The sequence below is a fragment of the Plodia interpunctella genome, chromosome 16 (genome assembly GCF_027563975.2).
Source record: "Plodia interpunctella isolate USDA-ARS_2022_Savannah chromosome 16, ilPloInte3.2, whole genome shotgun sequence".
NCBI classification, from domain to species: Eukaryota; Metazoa; Arthropoda; class Insecta; order Lepidoptera; family Pyralidae; genus Plodia; species Plodia interpunctella.
In genome coordinates this window covers 2,455,380-2,477,574 of record NC_071309.1, presented here as the reverse complement: position 1 = coordinate 2,477,574, position 22,195 = coordinate 2,455,380, and the positions used below count along the sequence as shown (strand labels likewise).

General features: G+C 33.7%; 2 protein-coding genes and 1 long non-coding RNA gene across 3 annotated transcripts in view; 1 reads left to right on the top strand and 2 right to left on the bottom strand.

The window, feature by feature from the left end:
* LOC128676247 (ATP-binding cassette sub-family G member 1-like) overlaps positions 1-1,392 on the top strand; it is a 34,578-nt gene extending 33,186 nt beyond the window's left edge. Inside the window, exon 12 of the mRNA XM_053756263.2 lies at positions 44-1,392. Within this exon, the coding sequence (XP_053612238.1) occupies positions 44-239 (196 nt within the window). The 3' untranslated portion in view covers positions 240-1,392. The remainder of the gene's footprint in view (positions 1-43) is intronic.
* On the bottom strand, positions 1,385-4,760 carry LOC128676263 (uncharacterized). The gene is made up of 2 exons (XR_008405397.1): positions 1,838-4,760; positions 1,385-1,535 (listed from the first exon to the last, which is right to left on the bottom strand). It is a non-coding gene; the product is annotated as an uncharacterized LOC128676263 (long non-coding RNA).
* A 6-nt stretch (positions 4,761-4,766) lies between these two features.
* LOC128676251 (polypeptide N-acetylgalactosaminyltransferase 2-like) overlaps positions 4,767-22,195 on the bottom strand; it is a 57,744-nt gene continuing 40,315 nt past the window's right edge. Inside the window, exons 4-10 of the mRNA XM_053756268.1 lie at positions 21,056-21,123; positions 18,424-18,611; positions 10,271-10,384; positions 8,697-8,875; positions 6,549-6,755; positions 5,663-5,835; positions 4,767-5,370 (exon numbers count right to left, since the gene is read on the bottom strand). Coding sequence (XP_053612243.1) covers positions 5,096-5,370; positions 5,663-5,835; positions 6,549-6,755; positions 8,697-8,875; positions 10,271-10,384; positions 18,424-18,611; positions 21,056-21,123 — 1,204 coding nt within the window. The 3' untranslated portion in view covers positions 4,767-5,095. The remainder of the gene's footprint in view (positions 5,371-5,662; positions 5,836-6,548; positions 6,756-8,696; positions 8,876-10,270; positions 10,385-18,423; positions 18,612-21,055; positions 21,124-22,195) is intronic.

Sequence of the window (22,195 nt, the reverse complement as noted above, 5' to 3'; positions counted from 1 at the left end):
ATAGCTCGATATTTTAACTAATATACTTTGTTTCATTTTGCAGAGGCTTCGTGAAACTCATGGGCATGTCAGGTGTCTCGTTCTGGATAGATTTTGGGGTTCTCGTCTTCATCCTTTTCGCCATGAACCTGACTGGATACTACCTACTGCGGCAGCGGCTATCACCTAATTATGCCTTCAGAGCTATCAAGGTTATCGGCACGTTCGTTAAGAATAAGATGAGCGTTTCTCCTCACTAGACATGCAAATAAATCTAAGTAAATTGACCAGTGTCTATATTGTCTTAGACATATATGTAAAACAGACCACAAGCAAAACTTAAGTGCTATAACATCACTTTATGTGCGTGCGAACTGTTATGGTGACATCAACGTCGCAATTTTATCGTGTTTTGATGCTAAAACTAACATCAAAATTTAATAAAGTCACCTAAAGATATCTTACATGACTTTTATGACTACCGCTGTCTAGTGGCAGAGGTTTTATCGATGTTTTCATTCACAATAAAATAATGATATTTCTATTGACCAGTTTTTATTTTAGCGTGATAATGTATATGTTAGTTTAAGCTGTGGCTTCGTAGGTTATAAAAAATGGACCAATTTTGATGACGATTTGATTGTGTAAAAGAGTTTGTTCTATTTCAAGTGCCTTAGAACCTTTGGATTCAACTGTTTGAAGATCTGATTGTTTTTTATAGTTGATGCCAGAGAATTATGTACATCATATAGTTTCGTAACATATTAAGTACGTTATGTCTTTGACTACGTAATTATGTATAAGGTTTTTTGAAACAAGATCAAATTTAGTTTAATTTAGTGAGTAAGTATATTTTTACACAGGATTAGAATAAATATTTTTTGCTTTATTACAAACTACTTACGTAACTAATATCTACCTGAGTTTTTATAAATAAACAAATGAAATATTTTTATTCATATACGGACATTAAACGAATAAACATGTACTTATAATAAACTTATTTATAATAATTTATATATTTTAGAATAGTAATATTGGAAAAGATATTAAATTTAATTAGTATATTTTTTTTAGATTACAATAAGTCGTAACGAATCACAATGTAATTTTAATTGAAATAAAAATATATGTAAAAAATTTAATATGGTCTGACTGAACAATTTGAGCAAGTTTTCTTGCCGTGTGATATAACAACCTTATAAGATAGTGTAATTATTTTTTCTACTAGAAATAAATATAATAATGTATTTGAATAAACCTCGCTGGGTGAGGCTGTGGTCTTAACTTTTTTTATAATTACAATATATGTAAATTGGATCCTCGTAATATCGTCGTATCCGTACTAGATTGAAAAATACCATTAAATCACTGTATTTATTTGTATAAGAAATAAACAGATAACTATCTTGATATCTTGTTTTATTTAACAACAACTTGTAAATATTATATTACCAATCATACCACCACCACAGCTCGCGGGGTAGGTACGTGGTAGTGTGCATTGTTGAGCATTTTGACCACCATCATTGTCTTCCTTCAAATTTCTTCTTCTTCTGGAAGGAATAGGAGTCTTATCACCCTAATTTTATAATAATAAAAAAAAAAACTTTGTTTCAAGTTGTTTAATTAACAAACGCTCTTAATGAACAACATTAAATAAATTACCTACTCTTTGTTAGGGGTAGGTAGTCTAAAATTTTATCAATATTGATTTCTAAGATTTTATCTAGGTTTTCTATTTTGAAGGACGGTATTGACGGCGGTGAAAATGCTCGAAAGATCACTGTGTACCGGAGGCATATCAAACTTTTCAAACTTTGGATTTTATTTGTACTCACCCCGTCGCCATACTCACCCGAAACGGGAATTCTCAAGAAGGTCTGCATGACCTGAATGTTGCCTGTTAGTGTTCTGTAGTCCTCTAGGTTCGGACGTGCTGAATCTAATGGCCACAGTCGTTTGTTGGCTATCGAATCACAATAGCACACGTGGGCGAATCAAGTTCACTGTATCAGAAATATGGCCAATATATTAAATACCTATTACTTCTTAGGTTCTAACGCCAATCAGTTTATTCCTAGGTTCCTTCTACTTTATTTATGTAAAAAAATCTCGCGTGCTGTGGAACATTTGGTACGGTGTATTTACTAAATCCATGATATTGGTGGTATAAAATTTCAATACTGTTACAGTGTGTGTGAAACTTGCTTGATCAAAAAAAATATTTTGACAATGACAGATAAGTGCATGTGGGAGGTAGGTTACATATTTTTGAGTACCTGACACCTGATCTGAAATATATTTTTTGCACTTTTTCCATATAGGTTTTGGGATGTGATATTTTTGTATTAAATAAAAGAAATGAGAAATGTAATTGAATTGTCTTTTATTCACCAAAGTTTGTCTCACTAAAATAAAATCACTCATTTATTATAATAATAATAAACAAAAACAAACTTATTTATTTATGTATATATATATATAAAACATTTCAACAAAATATGACTAGGGCAGTCAAGATGACATTTTAAAAGTTTAATTTTAAATTATAAGTACATACCGATTTGGTTTTAAAAAAAATACAAAAAGATGTTTTGTGAAAAGTGCTCTTTATCAAAACTCATAAAGTGCCCATCCTTTACAGTTTTTGTATGTTAATATATATCCGTAACTAGCTGTGCACTGCGACTTCGTGCTTATGAGAATTTATTTGAATTATTCTTCCATTTTCACAAACTTTCACGTTTATAACATCAATAGGATAGGATGTAGAATATGTTAAAAACATAACAGAAAATACTTATTTGTAGCTGTTGTTAAAGTTGTTGCGTATATGTATACTTGAGCTAACTTATCTAAAAATATCAAATTGGAATGTGTTTTTTATTTAAAAAAAATAGGCCGCTAATAAATCGATACGTTTTTTTTACAAAACAGTATTTTAAATTTCCCACAGGAACATCATTATTATTACTTATCTATATTTTTTGTTATGATAATATTACATTACAATTATATTATATTTTTAAACAATGATCTATAATTGTCAAAACTGTGCAGTGTCGATAGATTTACTTACTTATTTATTCATTTATTATTGAATAATTTTGAATATAGTAGGTAAGTACTTATAAATGCACAATATATTATGCAAAAACTAAAACACAACTTAATATTTATTATAGAAAACTAAATTAATGTGAGTATTCAGGATCATCTTACAAATACTTATATAAGTAGTTATTTCGAGTTAATTGAGAAATATTTTGTCATACATAAAGTAAGTAAATACATAAAATATTGAAAGTAGGCCTTCCCAATAAATTCTATTATTCTATCTACTAACAAAAACAAAACGCAGACTTATTTATTAAAATAACTGTACATACCTATGTATTTGTGATCCTTTCGTCTTTGTACTAAAAAAAAAAAACTAAAAAGGGTATTTTCTGTCATTACTATATCTCCATTGAAGTTACTGGCTCCACATTAAATAAAAGCTTGTGGTGCGAGTCTTTTTCGCAACAAGATTAAAGCAGAAAGAAATTTACAAACATTATTAAAAAATGCGAAAACATTAAACTATGTCGATGAAGCTATATATCTTTCACAACTAAGCACTTAATTTATATTTTTTTTATTTATGCTGCACAAATTCCTAACTTCATTATACTCCATTCCACATCCCCGGCCAGGCCTTATTAAATATTTTCTTAAATATACTGGTAACTTAATTTTATGTTATTCATAAGTACATGCTTAAATAGTACTAATATCTTTATCAAATATCCATTAAAATAAACTCGAACTAAATAAAAAAAATTGAAACATAAACAACAAAATTGGAATGTTAAGGTAGTCTTAAATCTTAATACTTGATTTTTTATTTAATTACAGTTTGGCACTTAACTAAGGAAGAAGATACTACAGTGCTCAAAAGTTTGACCCCCAATGTGAAACGAGGGATGCTGTCAAGTGATATATGTCAAGGTATAGGTATATTATAACAGAGTGTAATCTGTAATTACTTAAGTTTTTTAAACCTATGTTGTATAAAATAAGTATTAGATACAAATTATACATTTTGAATTTTGACATAACTTGAATGTTTAACATGAGTGAGGTTATACATTTTGACATTTGATTGTAAACACTTTGCCAAGGTAGTGTTAATGCGACAGGAATATAATTTTCAACAATGTATGTAAAAATAATATTGTAACAAAATAGTCTAAAAATATCATATTCGAAAGGAGAATCGTGAAATAATATTTAATATGTACTAATAATGTTTATAAAGCATCAAGATATATGAAGAAAAGTCTCCGTAGATGTGGTTATCGATTAAACTTTAAATACTTCGATTACATTGAATAAGAAAAGGAAATATTAAAGGTTAAAATATTTCCCTAACTTCAGTATCATGTTATTATTGAACTTTAGATAGGCACAGCGGACATTTTTTTGATGAACTCTTATTATAAAGTCGTCAATGTATGAAACATGTATTGATCTATACTATGAACGTTAAAATGGCTGATAAAACCCTATGTTAATTGTAAGTATCACTTCCTGAATGCCTGATTAACATTCTTGAAACTAATATTAGTTTCAAGAATGATGATAATATTATACAGTAAAATAGCTACACTTATCAACTATATTTCTAAACCTTTACACATTCATCAAAGGACGTGATGCAACTTCACATCCAGTTACAACCGCATACATAACCAATCGTCTTACCATTCATTCATATTTACATTACTTATAATAATAGTAAGTGCAAGTTCAACATAAGTCTTTATGTGTCTCCACATCATAAATGGTAAAGAAGTGCTTAATTGTCTTCGCGATAGGCACGTTAGAAAGAAGACTGCTGGTTGATCCCACAGTACTCAAGATAGTTGGTCGGTCAGAGCCGCAGCACGCGTCATAGCATCTGATGATAAAGCCCCTCTAAAAACGGTTAAATTACATTGCTAGTCGGTTCCGTCTTTATCACGATGCTGTAAATACAAAGTAAATCTATTACAGTCTAGAAACGCGTCTAGTTTTTCATGTCTCCTAGGCCTCCTAGGCCTTCCAGGAACGACTTTCGAAGTTGCCTATTTTAGAAAGTAAACTGCTGGCTGGATTTTTCTTCGTCACAATGTTGTAAATATAAAGCAGGTCGGTCAGAGTCGAGACAAGCGTCAAGTTTGGCATGTCTAATGAGCAAGCCTTCTCTCCTCCAGTTCTGTGCGTCGTCGTGGATGTCGCACGCCGCGAGCACGGCGGTGACGCGGTCCTCGGCGGAGAGCGACATGCACAGGCTGTGGTGGCGGATGAGGCCGTTGTCGAAGCGCCATTCTTGGTTGCCGCCTGTGTTGTGGCAGGGGTACATTCCTGAAAAGTGAAGGCTTGATGATCATTTTGAACCTTTAGTTCGGCTACTGGTAACCAAAGATAGTACAAATTAATATATTTTTGGCATTAATTCTGATATATTTTCACTATATATAGTTAATTGCAATGATTAAGTGAATATCACAGTTATCATTTCAGCCAACAGACATAGCTGAAATGAAGAGAAATTTCTCCAGAAACCCATGGCCTCTATTTATTTAACCTAGCTTTACTGAACTTTTCTTTAGACTATCTAGACAATCTAGTCACACAGGCAGGCTATCTTCCTTACCTAACGTTCCATCCACGAGATGCCCCATCGTGTCCATACACCGCACGCCCTGTCGGATGGCGTGTGTCGCTCCAGTCATAGCCGGGACCTGAAGCTCAGGGTAGACATGCTCCAGGTACCACTTGAACGGCTTGCAGTGGAGCTTCTCGCGAATAGCCACGCGTTCGGATATGCTGTGAAAGGATGATTAGATACAGATATTTTCGACAGGGTTCTTTTTTTTTTGAGCGTGTCGATTTGTGTTCTTTAAGTGTTTAAATTTCAATTATTGGCCAGATGATATTGGCACAAGCAAAAATCTGGGTTACTGCTTATATAAACTGGCCAATATATGTATCTTTACTGATATCCTATTAGTAGAATTTAGCCGAAATACCCAGACTCTAGTGTAGTCTGGGTATTTGTCTGCAATGTGCATTTTTCCAATCTTCAGCTTCCTTTCTCTAATTCGTTTTGATTTCATCAGCTGTTTTACAGCCCTTGCACCAGGGATCAATACGGAACAGATACATGCAACATTATCTGTATGAACTCCATCTTTTTCAAATACACAGCAGACATCTGTTACAGAGGCAACCGCAGAACAAGTAAGTATAAGTATAAGTATATTAGGACAAATCACACAGATTGAGCTAGCCCCAAAGTAAGTTCGAGACTTGTGTTATGGGATACTAACTCAACGATACTATATTTTATAACAAATACATATATAGATAAACATCCAAGACCCGGGCCAATCAGAAAAAGATCATTTTCCGTCTTGACCCGACCGGGGATCGAACCCGGGACCTCTCGGTTCAGTGGCAAGAACTTTACCACTGCGCCACTGAGGTCGTCACAAACACAACAAAGTGAAATAGTTAATGACTTTAAAAATATAACTTACTCTCCATACTCCACTTGTTTCGCCAGCGGCTGAGACCTGTAATATAACTCCTTGTAGTCATCCATCCACACTTCGGCTGCTCTCCTGGTGTTCCTGGCGAAGACGGCGCCGGATCCTCCGGGGAAGGTGTACGGGTGTCGCTTGCGGAACACATGACCCACCCTGGAGCAGGGGACTATCTCCAAGGACCCACCGCATTGCCACACCCTGAAAAAATGCATCGCAATTTGAATGTGGTGAATATAGTTCGGAGAATTTTGTGAAATGGTTTTAGCACGGGAACACTGATCTCAGATTGACTTCTCCTACAGGACAATTTTTTTCAATGTATAATTTTTAGGGTTCCACAGCTCAAAAAGAAAAAAAAACGGATAACCCTTATAAAATCTTTTGTGCGTTTGTCTGTCGGATTTTTACAAGCATTTTGCTCCGAAACGTATGATTAGTTAAGCTAAAATTTAGTACGTATAAGAAAATCTTTGACCCAAAGATTTTTAAGTAATAAGTGACATAAACTTTTGGGGATAAACGAGAAAACATATTTTTAAATAGCCGACAAAATATAAATTCATTTATATAAGTTACTTATCTTTACAACATTAGATCGTGTTGTTTTAGTGCCTATAAGTAGGTTACGTAGTTTATATTATTACCTTTAAAAGCAGTTAATATATTTAATTAGCAGCACATAAAATTATCTTAACGTCACATTTATTTAAGTATATTTCCAGAAAATTAAATGTTTATATGATTTTAATGGCTATCAGGCAAGTTATGATGGTGACAACATACCAAGTCATAAAATAAATAAGCTTCAGTCAGTAAATATTTACTATACAAGTATATACCGCATTACATTATATATGTATCCGTACTGAAATAAGTTGAAAGGTTATAATCCGTTTAGTTTTAACAAACACTGACGTCAGGTCAGGGGAGGCCGTCTAAAGCAAACAGTGTGTTATGTAGCTAAATGTTTACTGTGTGCGGATAAAAAAACAATAAAGAATATCAGATAATATGCAACATTGCATCGGAACAACAACCATTGTGTAGTTGTTATTTAGTGTGACGACCTCCGTGATCTATGGAGTGACCTATATCCATAGAGAGACATCACGCCCGTCCGCTTTCTAGAGGACCTAGATTCGATTCCCAGGAAAATTTATATCTGTAATTAAAAAACATTTGCCTGGGAGTATTGTGACCGTTTCTGTGTTTTTGCCCATCGAACCCGCCATAGAAGTTATGTTGAAAATTATATAGTGAGTGTACTTGTGATGTTTTGATGTTTTACGCTGTGCTAATTTTAATCGTATACCGTTAAATATGATTGCTACCTGAGCAGCCATAATAGTTTCTGGACATTACCTTTATATTTGCACATTATTGACAAACAGTACCATTAAACGAATTTTCTATTTACGAGTGCTGTTGATACAGTTGCCAGTGATATACGCGCTCTACTACCAATAGTGTATCTAAAAACATGACGAAAAAAAAAATTATATTATGAGGCTATAGCGAAAGCATGGTGTACTCGTAATATTCAATCGCAAGAAATGGAAGAACTTGAAATTGTAATGATTATGATTATTTTTATATCTTTTTCTTTGACGAAACTTGTCCCGGATGTTTTTCCTCAAAAAAAATTTGACGAAGTAAAAGAAAGAAAGCCGCATGGGCAAGATGCTTATCACACAGGCAGCATTCCCGCGCTGAATTGCAATAGAATTCGCTGTGGTGAGCCACGGTAGGGTAGCTATCACGTTCGTGGAAGGTGAGCCACGATCGAGATAGGGTAGCTAGCGATCGTGGCTCACCTTCGTTTGTCGAAATGTGTTGCGGATAAATTTCTATAAAGGCGAAGTATGTTGCTGAAGGTATTTGCTAAGACAACTACATAGTATATCTATAACTATATAGTATATCCTGTAATATGTAACGTACGGTGAAATAAAATTTGATGGTTGAAGGTATATTTCCTAGTTTCCCTACCTCAGGTCCATGTTTATGTCGTATTTGCCCAACTTGTTGAAGTATAGCCGGACCATGTTGGGGTATCAACCGGTTATCAACAGAGTTCTGATCAGGTCACTCAGCCACTGGAAACCAGTCTAGAACTGGTGTTTCCTTGTTACAACTTGCCTGAAGGATATTTCCAGGTTCTCGCCACCCCAGACGTCCATCTTCATGTCGTACTTGCCCAGCTTGTTGAAGTACAGCCGGTCCATGCTGAAGAGCCCTCCAGCGATCATAGGGGTTCGAATCACTTGAGTGGGGTCACTAAGACGCGCGCTGCGCTCGGAGTGCGACAGGTACTCCCACTGAAAAATTTAATATATATATTTTAATTTAATTGTCTTTCGGATAAAATTTTAGAAATCTTTGAAAATTATAAAAAAATTCAGGGACTCGAACGAAATAACGAAAATTAGTTAAAAAGTACGTGTGACATTTAAATTTAGAAATGGTACATTTGAATAGATTGTTCTTTTTTTTGTGAAAATTTGTGAAAGTGTCACAAATTGCAAGAAAAAAAAAAAAAGAAAAATCTACTTTTTCCTGAAGTGGGGTGGAGACGCTATATGTAATATATGTCACCGAAGCTAATAATTACAGCATGAAGTCGTGTTTATGAAATAACAATAACATCGAACGAGCCCACTGATTGCAGCACAATTTTGCACATCTTTTCGACACGACTTATTACAGGTGCAATATCTGTGCTCAAGGAATAAATGAAGCGTCAGGCAAATATTGTTCTAGTGTTTTACATTCGATGCAGAGCAAAATCGGTGACTTTTAGTAGAAAATAAAAATAAAAATAAAAATAAAAATAAAAATAAAAATAAAAATAAAAATAAAAATAAAAATAAAAATAAAAATAAAAATAAAAATAAAAATAAAAATAAAAATAAAAATAAAAATAAAAATAAAAATAAAAATAAAAATAAAAATAAAAATAAAAATAAAAATAAAAATAAAAATAAAAATAAAAATAAAAATAAAAATAAAAATAAAAATAAAAATAAAAATAAAAATAAAAATAAAAATAAAAATAAAAATAAAAATAAAAATAAAAATAAAAATAAAAATAAAAATAAAAATAAAAATAAAAATAAAAATAAAAATAAAAATAAAAATAAAAATAAAAATAAAAATATTTATTGGGCAACTACAAATTACATTAGATCAGGTTGTGGGAACCTCCTTTTAAGCAAAATGTGCTTGTGCCAGGAAGCTCCGCTCTTTCATAACTTATTTAACAGTTGACCTCTTAAGCTATAACTATAAAACAAAGTTTTTCACAATTTTATACTATTTATATGTTGGAATATTATATTGAATAGAATATAATATATATTATGAATTTAAATAAACAGTTTATGTAAATATAAGTATTTGCTATAGTAAATATAAATTTAAAATACTCTATACTCTATACTTAGATAAATACTCCTATACTTAGATAGCGAAGACTATAAATATCGTCATATCTTCTACCTACGGTCATAAAGAAGTGAGAAAGGTGTGCTAGAAGTACACGAGAAGAAACGGGACAGAACGCATGTATCATTTGTCCCTTATTGCGTGCCTGTTTTTACAAGGGCCAGCCTACTGAATAATATCTGGTAGGATATATTTTTTATATTTCATAGATCCATCTCATGTAGCTATGACCCTTTGTCTATAGTTTCTAGGTCTACGCCCCACAATACCTTGAAGACCAGGTTCCAGTCGAAGCCACCTCGAAGGTCAGCTGACGCGCCGATGTACTGGAAGGTGTCCATGCTGATCACGTCAATGACGGGACACACAACGCGCGACGAGTCCTGGCGAAGAAGAAAATGATCTGAATTACTTTGTGAGGTACTTGTATAGTCAGCATCATATCGAGTGTGTTATTGCTAACACCTGGTGTACGATTTTATTCAAGTCACCTAAAGGCATCTGACATGACTTTTTACGACTACTAGTGAACTAAACTGTCCACTTGTTGAATTTGACCAGTGTGCAGGTTTCCTCACGATGTTTCCTTCACCGGAAGCAAGTGGTGGTCTTTGAAAACTACTATATATGAGTCAGATTGGTATCCAAACTCATATGGCACGAGTAGGATACGAACCTGAGACCTTTCGATGCACAGGCGGGCATCTTAATCATTACACCACCACAGGTTCCATAGTAAAGGTGTGAACTGTGAAGTGAGTTTATGGATTGCTTCAGGTATACCAAACCCAAAAAATATATCAAAGACCATATGTTTTTTTATTACTACCAAATAGGAAAACAAACAAAAAGTGTTAACTGGAAATCACCTGATAGGAAATGGTCTCCGCAGCCTACCTAACACCAGGGTGTTACACACACGTTGCCGACTTTTTGTCCTATGATCACCTGTCACAGTACTTTATGATTTCACCGCCACGCTCGGAACACAACAATGCAAGCACTGCAGTTTGGCAAAAATAGATGCGAGTGAGGTACCCATGCAGACGACCTTTATACCATACCTCTCTTATATATATATATATACAATACATTTGTTAATTGACGTCTTTGGAGAAAAGGCCACGGTGAAGTTTGTTGCGCCGCTTCTTTTTCACCTGCGCTTTGGAAGCCGGCAGTAGACTTAGTTTAAGTAATTTTTTGACCTAATCATAATATATAAGTGACCTATATCCATAGAATTAGTAGTAAATCCATGCTTATATCATCCTAAATTGAATGAAGAATTTTGAGTTTTGAGGTTACTGTCTAAGTAGTAATTCCAAAAAGGAGAATGACATAATAGTGTTGCCTCCATAAAGTGGAAAGTATCTGCGCACAAGTTGGGTTGCCATTACATAAAATAAGAGATTGTATGTACGTCTATCTAATGAAGTTTATTGTGCAACGGTGTTGCAAGTAGAGCGTTTTTGAATTACAAATTTGCAACTTGCAATGCTCTTCAATAAATGTTAAAATGTTATGATAATGTAAACTGCACTGCGACTGTAGAATAATGTAGATTTGAATATGTGTAGTTTGTTATATTATATTTTACTAGCGGCCCAACCTGGCTTTACTCGGGTAAATATATAATAAACTAGCTATACCGTCCTGGGGCTTCGCTCCTGTGGGAATTTTGGGATAAAAGTACCGTATGTGTCAATCCATGTTATATTCTACCCGTATACCAAATTTTATAATAATCGGCCTAGTAGATTTTGCGTTAAAGTGTAACAAACATACACACATATAGACATCATTCTCACAAACTTTCGCATTGATAATATTAGTAGGATTATACACCTTATTGCTGAAGAAGATTTTTCTTCAGGAATCATATCATAATCAAGAGATATCTTGGTGAAAACCGTAACAAAAATCTGTCCCGTGGATTGAGTTTATCGCGTTCATACAGACCGATGCGATGCTTCTTTTTATAATATGTTAGTATGTTGTTGCTGGTGTGAACCAATTTTTGATCGAAACCAGTTTATATAGAGTCTACATACAACTAATACTAAATTTGTTCCAAAATTTCACAGATATAAAACATTACATTAAAGCAAAATTCCATACGAAATCGATGATTTAAATAAAGTTTTAAGTAACTATAGCTATGGTTTCTTTATCGGTTTTAAAGTAAACAGATTGAGAAACATCATCAACGTTTTATATAATACATATGAAATTATTCAAATTATTCGATTTCATAATAGTAGGCTGTTTTCTCCACATTTTTCTCCATAACATATTGTCGTAATGTCACAATGGCGCCTATAGCTTATCCGGATCCTAGGTGAGCGACAGAACACTGACCGACGCGATGAAGTTGAATACCGTCGTGTATGGTCAATACAGCGACAATATAAAGTCTTAAGAAATTAAAGCCAATCTATACTTCTGTATGTCTATTATACTAAACTAGAATACAACACGACATTGCTAACTTTGTATTTTTGAAAAGCTATAATTTTTGTTTTGATGAAATTTAGCTCAAAGATACATTCGGCCCCGCAGAGTAACTTTTTCACAAATACAATAGATAACTTTTTATGGTAAAAAAAAAACGCGCATGGAATGACGGGCAGTCATTATTTACATTTATGTTTGCATTAGATTTTGACGCGTCGCACCGCGTCGCGCCTTTGTTTTGCTCTCGTCGCGTACCTAGGACCCGGGGTTAATTAGCTGTCATGAACACGATGTCAAGGCCGTGGAAGAGTTGGATGTCACGGCCAAACCGGATCTCGAGATTCGGTTACCTCAGGCAGGGCGACCTGACGCAATCGGGCGAATATTATCGATTTGGTAATGTTACACAACCTTGAAATTGACGATACATTTTTACACGGTTGCTCAAAAATGGAGTGTTATGTTTTCAGGGTTGTGTTTGATTTTTTAATTTAAAGTAATTCCACTAAATGCTTTGACAGATTCAGATGGGGTCAGGTTTTCACTTTGGCAGCCGTCCTTACATAGACTGTGTGAAGTACAAATATTTATTATACAAATTATGTAGCTGTTTTTAATAGTATATGATTACGGTATCCAACTTCCTTGCGTTTTTTAGTCATCTATGGCGAAATATTTTTTAACGTGTAAGACGAAATGGGGTGGACATGTGTCATCTATACTATAATTATAAAGAGTTAAGCGTTTGTGAGTTTGTATGTTTGAGGCGGGTAATCTCCGAAACCACCGAACCGATTTCAAAAATTCTTTCACCATTAGAAAGGTACGTTATCAAAGATTACTATAAGATATACTTAATCCCAAAATTCCCACGAGAGCGAAGCCCCGGGCAACATCTAGTCAAGTATATAATAAATTTACATTCAAATTGTGTACTTGACCGTGTGGTTTGTTTGAAATAAATAAATAAAAACCTTTCCGTCCATAAATACAAATGCAGTATATAAAGAGACTAAGTTGCAAATGCATTTATAATACGGTTTCGCAAGTGAGCCACTTCTGCGATGAGTCGGGGGTGAAGTGAAGGGATCAGATGATAGACTTGCACAACACGTCTTGCCTTCCGTTCACTTCACAAGATAATTTAACACGTATAGATCATTGGTACTATCAGCAAATCAAGCTAGGTAGTATTAGTATATAGCAATAGTACCCTATATTAAACTAAACGTCTTCGTCCGCATGAAGTTCCCGCGGGAAAAGTACTTTTTCTTCAAACTACATGTATGCAAAATTTCAAGAAAATTTATTAGGTAGATTTATCTACCAAGTCGGAAGTAGTAACTAATATAATATGGTTTTATACATATAATATGTGTGTAACATTAAATAATTTACCTATAAATTGTATTTTTGTGATTACTTACGAGATCATACGAGATTATAACTCTGAAATCGCAATTTGTAAATCATGCAATAAATAAACAAATATTCTACGGTTGATTATACGGAGGATGGAAAATATTATTATAAAGAAAGAAAGAAAACATTTATTTGCCAAAAACATGAGTACAAATATACAAATTGATGTCAAAATGAATTAAACCTACATATTTTACCGAATATAGGTATGCAAATATAAATAAATAAAGAGGAGCATGCTATCCACTACAAATTCAAAACAAAAAAGAATTATAATGTATACTAGCACTAAATTCTATCCGAGTAAATTCTATCATTAAAGAAATCATTTAAAGTATAATAACATTTATCAGTTAATAAAGAAATGTAAATATGTCTTCAATAGTGTGTACGAAACAAAATTACAATGTCACTATTACATGCCTATATAATTTACAAATTTAATTTAAATGCAAATCAAATGGTGATAGGTCAGATTCACTGATTTATTATGAGCTAGATAGGGCATGCAAAGCGGTGGTGGTTTAATGGTTAAGACGCCCGCCTGTGGATCGAAAGGTCCCAGGTGCCACATGAGTTTGTATACCAATCTGCTTCTGTATAGTAGATTTCATAGACCACCAATTGCTTCCGGCGTACGAAAACGTGAGGAAACCTGCACGCTGGTTACCACTTGACAGTCTAAGTTCACTAGTGTGTACGCGGTCACTTGCCACTACACGCGGTAAGTAGTCGTATACGTTATGTCAGATGCCTTTATGTGACTAGAAAAATATCTGACACCAGCGTTAGCAATTAACGAACTCTAAAAGAAATTGTCGTCTATGAAAACTAAAATGAGTCAGATTGGTATAAAAACTTATGTGGCACGAGTAGGATTCGAATCTGGGACCTATCGATCTTAACCACTGGAGAACCACTGCTTTAAATAAATCAAACAATTTCTTTCGACAATCGCAAAGAAAATCTTTTTCTTATTAAATATTATAATTTACAGCATCTCTAAATGGCAATAAAATTGAAAATTTTGCGAATCAAATTGATTCAATGTCGCAATAACCGTGATTATTGTATTTACATTTAAGAAATTCATTTTATAGATTCAAATTGCGTAGTAATTGATTTGGATAAAATAAAATAATAATATATTATTTTCCGCTGTAACTTTATGTTTGATGAAATTTCTATTTCATTCTAACGTGTAGCGTGAACAAAAACATCAATGCTGATAGTGATATGCCAGTAGTTTGTAGCTTGTGAGAAATAACTATAAATATAAAAATTGACGAGAAAAAGTGCCTGTGAAGGTCTAATTTCTGAATAAATGATTTGAATTTGAATTTGTATTTCTAGTGGTTTTCAGAATAATGCTCAACCGATTCCCAAAATTCTTTCACCATTAGGAAGCCACATTATTGCTGAGTGACACAGGGTACTGTCACTATTCACTATGTCACTATTTATATTTTAATTCTAATATTCCAACGGAAGGGAAGGAATCAAGACGCAGCTAGCATAGCATATGATAAGCAATGATATTCCTGTATTTCACTTGATAAGTTGCAAAAATTCTTTATAACGAGACGACAAATGGATTCATATGGGATCAATTTTTACATTGGCAATAAAAAGATAAATCTTTTCAACACATAATGAATACTCTTTGCGATCCATTACTACTGCGATTGGTTCGATAGAAGCTAATGATATAATAAATACGAGTTCATAAACGAAATATATTTATTACGCCATTATATAAAAAGTAACAGCTTAATGTAATGATGCTTCGGTTGCAAATTGCAAACCAATTCGATTTAATGAATACAATCGCCAATTTACTTGAAATGTCTCAATAATCGAGTAGATGTTTATCGATAAAATTGATGACCAAGCTTGATACGGAATTATGGAGCAACACTTTTACTTCCTTATACAGAGCAGACTTAACTTAATTTTCAATTGGCCGGCAATAGCATTTCCAGGTGGTTGACAGGTGGTTGACGGTTGTAAAATCATAGCTAAATTTTCAATATTATTTTATATTCGTTAATATCGTTCTTATACGCTGACTGCGAGCTTCGCGCCGTCTGGAGATCACATATTCTAGGTATAATACGACTTCATTTTTAGATTTCAAAAGTTAATTTTGATTTCCTTTTTATGCTTAATCATGAACAGATCTAGCAAGACAACGCCATATTTTTTATGAAACGTGTCTCATTAAATATTCAGCAATAAAATTGAGTGTATCTTCCGAGATTTACATCCTGTAACCCAAACGGTCCATTGTCTTTATTACACCAATTAACCAGTACCTAAGTTGACGGGTTAACGACGCACAAAAAATATATCCTCTTCATTAGATGTAATCAAGGAGCTTCGAAACAAATGGACACTACCACACATCAACGCATAATAGAGAATATTATCGCAGGCCAAGATCTTATTGGGATTGCTGAGACATTGAAGTAAGTGCATAAAACGCATAGTTTCAATGATTCTTGAGATATGAGCAATAGCTAAAACTGCGTTTTATCAAATCTTCCAATACATAGTTAGATAAGTTGCAAACAAAAGCTGTTTGGAAACAAAAATGATCCTTCATTCCTCTTGAAAAACTGTTTAAAGAATCTCTTGAAGACCTGTTTAGCTCTCTATTGGCTTCCAAGCTCATAGGCGCGGCTCATACAAGTCATATAGTGATTAATGTGAATGAAAGCCGGCTTTTTCTTCCCGAGATGAGTGAGAAAGAGAGAGAGAACTTCGAAAAACTGTTAAACAATTCTCGAGCTTGCTGTTGTTGGAGTTGGTCATCATCATATCGAGTGTGTTATTGCTAACACTAGTGTCAAATTTTATTCAAGTCGCCTAAAGGCATCTGACATGACTTTTACGACTACTTACCGCCATCTAGTGGCAGGCAGTCGCATGCACACTAGGGAACTAAACTGTCAGCCAGTTTCGGAAGCAAGTAGTGGTCTATGAAAATCTGGCATAATAGGGACCAACACTGTTTGAATGAGTTTCTTTCGGCATTTCTTCTCAGCAGTGGTCGTTCCGAAATGCTAGTAGTTTGTAGCTTTGGTAAACATCATTTAATTTAGAATATGACGTGTAAAAGTGCCTGTGAAGGCCTAATTTCTGAATAAATGATTTGATTTTGATTTTGGTATGAGTATTTTAGGAACAAATAAACTGATATAGATAGACAAGTAACTAATAGCTAACATAACAGGTTAGTTTCCAAAAATTACCCAGCAACAGCGACACTTGAAGCCTGTTGCAGATATATTAAAATGTTTTCTGCGAAATTCCAGTCCCGACTCGGGAAAGAAGAGATCCTTGACATTACAATATTAACTCGCATTAAAAAGACAACTTATTTAAATATCTTGATATCCTTACTCATTTACTAATAACATTTAGGTAAATACATAAATGACATTACATATTTAATATACATTTTGAGGATTACTTCATCAGCCGCGCATCTCATGACAATGGGGTTCGATTGTTGGGTATTAATGTTACATATTTATTATACATAAACAAAGATCCGTTGAATGTGTCGTTCAATTTCACTTAAAAATATATAATTACAAGATGAATAATCAGTGGTAAAAAAAAAGAGTTTATATCCTTCTGTCAGCTGCTATGTGAATATTGGTTTTTATTGTTGTGAATAAATAACTAAAATATAAATAGTCTGTCTGGTTGTCTTTCTGTCAAGTCTTTCATAAAAAAAAAAACGAAAATTTCTACTTGATAAGTTAGACATCCAAATGTGATTTTACACTTCATGCACCTGTACATAGAGCGCTTGATGTGCCATCGACTGTACATAAAAGTAACTTATACTTTATTCAACTAATTGAGAATAGGGTTAGCCAGTTCCTGCTATATGCTCAGACTTATGTCCCTATTCCTATATGCACTAATGCGTCATTGCGCAACACTACTGGTATGTTGATGCTCTCTGCATATCAATGATTGATGACCTAACTGGACTGAAATGTCATTGTATTTTTTTTGCAATTTGTAAGAATAATCGTTGTGTAAGTTATAACTTTCGTTGTGTAAGCTAATACTTACTGCGGAGTATATGACCTGCGCAATGCCAGGTTTAAAGAACTGTATTCGAATAAGAAATTTATGTTAACTACATACTAAATGACATGCGTTATTTACAGGTTGCGATATATGACGCTTTTTTTCATGTATTGATACTGTTGCAAGTTCTCAGTTATTATAGGTTGTTTTTTGTTCATCATGTCCACCTGGGTACCAACATCTCAACGACTGCAATATGGTATCCAATAGGACCTATACCAGGAACTAGTCTCTTCATAAAAACCACATTGTTTTTACCATAGTAAATATATACCTAGTTATATTATTAGTTATGCTCTCTTTCACGTAAAAGCGGAGTATTGGATTGATATTTTTGGTGTGGAGTTAGTTGGAAAGCTGAAGAGTGAAGCAAGCTGCTTTATATAAAACTGAAATAAATTATCTTCACTTACAACCAGTCCATCAGTAGACTCACCTCCTTGATCCTCTGCAGAAGTGGTTCGAGCCAGTGGACGTTACATTCCACGTGAGAGTCCAAGAATGTGAGGACGGGAGCGGTGGCCGCGTCGGCTCCTCTCACCCTTGACCGCATCAGCCCTTCGCGCTTGCTGTTCCGAATGACTTTGACTTTTCTGATGGCTCGAAGGGCCGCGCCATCTTCAGCTGTTGATAATTTTAAGGATTTTATGGTTCTATACATCAACATTAATTAAGTTAACATTAGTTACAAGGGCAGAGGCTATCATTGTTTGGGCATGTAATTGAAGAGAATAGACGCATGTGGCAAAAAGGTGATTAATATTGATGATGATTAAGAGTATCTATTGTGTTAGGAATATATATATATAGTGTTAGGACTATGTAATACTGTACACTTTATAAATAAAGTTCAGTCCTTGTACGCAACTCGCGCTTTTCATTTATTAGAGGTTATGGGGCCAGTGTATTAAATTAGTTTCTAAATTAATAAATAATAATAATAAATTTTCATATAAAATTTAAAAAATACCTTAGGCTAAAACATGTTTTGTCTCTATCCGTCAACATCATATAAGTAAGTATTATAAACTGCGATAATGACATAACAGGTTTATAGTACAATAAATGCAACTTTACATGGAAACAAACAGTTCGTTTTAAGCCCCGTAACTATACAAATTTATGTCGATTTTGATAAGACTTTATGCAATTAGATGTACGGCTACATTATTCTCTAGTTTTATGTGCTTTATGTTTGTGGCTCAGCTAATTTACTTGTCAATCATAAACGCAGTCTTAACTCAATTTAGAAATACCGTTCAGTTAATACCTAATATTTATTACGTTGTGCCTACATTTTCACAAAGCTTTCGGGATACGTTACGTGAAGCATCTTTTCCTTTTATCCTTTTTTAAATATATTTATCAGAAAAAAACATTGTAAGTAACAATAATGGTAAGCCGATCAATATATTATTAGAAAAAAACATTATAAGAAACAATAATGGTAAGCCGATCTGGCATGATAGGGACCAACACTGTTCAAATGAGTTTCTTTCGGCATTTCTTCTCAGCAGTGATCGTTCCGAAATGCCAGTAGTTTGTAGCTTGTGAGAAATAACTATAAATATAAAAATTTACGAGAAAAAGTGCCTGTGAAGGTCTAATTTCTGAATAAATTACTTGAATTTGAATTCGCTTTCATAGCAAGCGAAAGAGATAGCAATAATTCGCATCAACGCGCATGTGAAGGCACAACATATTTACTGCAATGTATTTATTTGCAAAATGAAGATAAACAATATAGACACGTATAACAAATCAATTTCAGTTATATTGGCGTTAAATCTGTAATATCGCCTAAACAATAGCTTTTATTCTGCGTTTGTTTTTATTAATGTCCTGAAAGTGGGCCTTTCAACACAGAGACAATAAAAACGTCATCAACATAACAGTGATACAACTAATTAGAGTTGACAATAAGCTCATTTTCTGCAACCGTAGAAACTATGTGAATTGTCTGTTATATTGTTAGTAACAATCAATGAGAAACCAGCGTGCGCCCGACTACAGTTACCATTCTATTTCTATATTGTTCACGAACGAAGGTAAGAAAAAAGGTGATATTTTTGCTTCGGTAAAATGGAAATTGTAGGTTGAGATGATTAATTAATTTAATTAATTAATTAACAGTAATTTTCGATTAAGTGCATTGATTTTTTTACATTACGCTATGGGAAGTAAAGAGGAAGACAGCCAATCAATTTAATTCAATTGGTATCTGGTCGGTGGAGCTTTATGTAGAATGGGGTGCCTAACATGTGTCGACAGTATGACACTAAACGTCATCATTTAATTTCTTTTTGTTAGAAAAAAAAACTAGCTTATCGATTTAGAAAATTGTATCTCCAATAGGTTTAATTAGCCCTTTGGAGCCAGCCTTGAAACGATTTTTGATTAATTTATGTCCAGCATGTGATTTTTGAATGTATGTACAAATTGACATTGACACCGGTGCTTACCTGTCATCTCTCATTGCGATCCAGTTCAGGACCTAAACTGCTCTGCATCGCAAATTTGTACCATCGACTTATTTTTTAGTATGAATGCGATTAATTTTAGGTTTCTAAGTTGAACTGCATTCCATTGGAATCGTTCCTTAAACGTTGATGGTAGGTTTGTTGGACGTTCGTTTCTATATTTGATCCGTGATTGAGTAAAAAGTGTCTTTCTGATGTCGTCTCCGCATCTTCGCGTAAAATATAACCTCAAAGTTTGGAAAATTCAGATGTAAGACACAAAGGTTGACTGTTAGATAAAGCTTTCAGCATCAAGTCCGACAATTGTAGCTTTACAAATTGTATTTTTTTTAAATAAAGCTTAAATAAATAAATATTTTTAAAGACTGTCTGATATCAAACTTCCTTGAGGATACTATTATTGCCTATCAGTTGCTTAGGCATCATTTAGTCGCTTCGTCCTTCATCCACGGGAGGATATCGAGTTGTGTCCACATTAATGTGGACATTAAGGCGCGTGGTTCCTAGAATACGACAACTCGATATCCTCCTGTTAATGTAGGACGAAACGATGTTGACATAAAATTGGTTTAGGTTTTTAAAACTTACGATTATCGCTAAAGTCGTCCACCAGTATGATTTCTTTGATGAGATGCTCAGGACTCCGGTTTATCACGCTGCAACAAAAACATTTGTTAAGAGGATATTTCATCATATTGAACTTCTTCAGAACTATATACACGAGAATGTATAGCAATTTTTTTACTACTTTATTTCCAAATAAATAAGCGACTCATCGAACACCTATGTTCAATGAATCGCTAGTACATTTGAGTAGAATAAGTATGATAATTTTACCACTAAGTAAATACTTAAAAAAAGGATATTTCTAGCTAACACTGCGTGGTTTCCTTTCTCGTATTGAATGATTGAAAGAAATTATGAAACGCATCAATTCGAACCGCTTACAATACGTTTGATTTAGCACTCTGGTGTTGCTTGTTAATTTTTAATTGATTCATCCATAATTGCACTTTCAAACTGCAGTTTCAAAACCGTAAGAAAATCAAAGCAGAGATATAAATTTTTTTGTGCCGCACTTATTTTTGTTGTTGTCTAACAACTAATGTCTGTTTTTCCTAATGGTAGCTTAAGTTCGCCATTTGTTTATAACTATGTTTTTACTTGGAACAATAAAGTTTCAGAAATAAATAATTAAATGACAAAAATTATGGCATTCGTAATGTAAGTGTCAAAAATCTTGTAAAAAAATCACTAAGAAGATTTAGTGGCAGAATCGTCAGATCAATGCAACGTTTGCCATTTTATCTAATCAACGGTGCGCAGGTTAAAGTGAACGTCAAAGTTGATGGTGCAATTGAGGCTACATTTTCAAAATTCTATACAAAGTTAATTTAATCACTGATTTTGCGCGGGAAGGCGACATTTTGCTATATATTTGCTTTGAAAAGCTATTAATTTCATGAACGATGGAGTAAGACCGCCTTTCTACGCTTCTATTTTTTGCCTTGTTTATGTGTTTTCCTTCTGCAATAAAGACTTTCCAAACAAACAAACCAACTGTGGTGACTTGGCTAGCGCTCAAAAAGTCACTTTCACAGTCAAGAAAATCGAACGAGTCGTGAATTTGAGGCGACTTGGGAATTAAATATAGCCTTTCAAGTAAAAATTCATTGCAAACTCACCTTTGTTAAAGCCGCCTTAGGGTCCATACGGATTACATAAGGT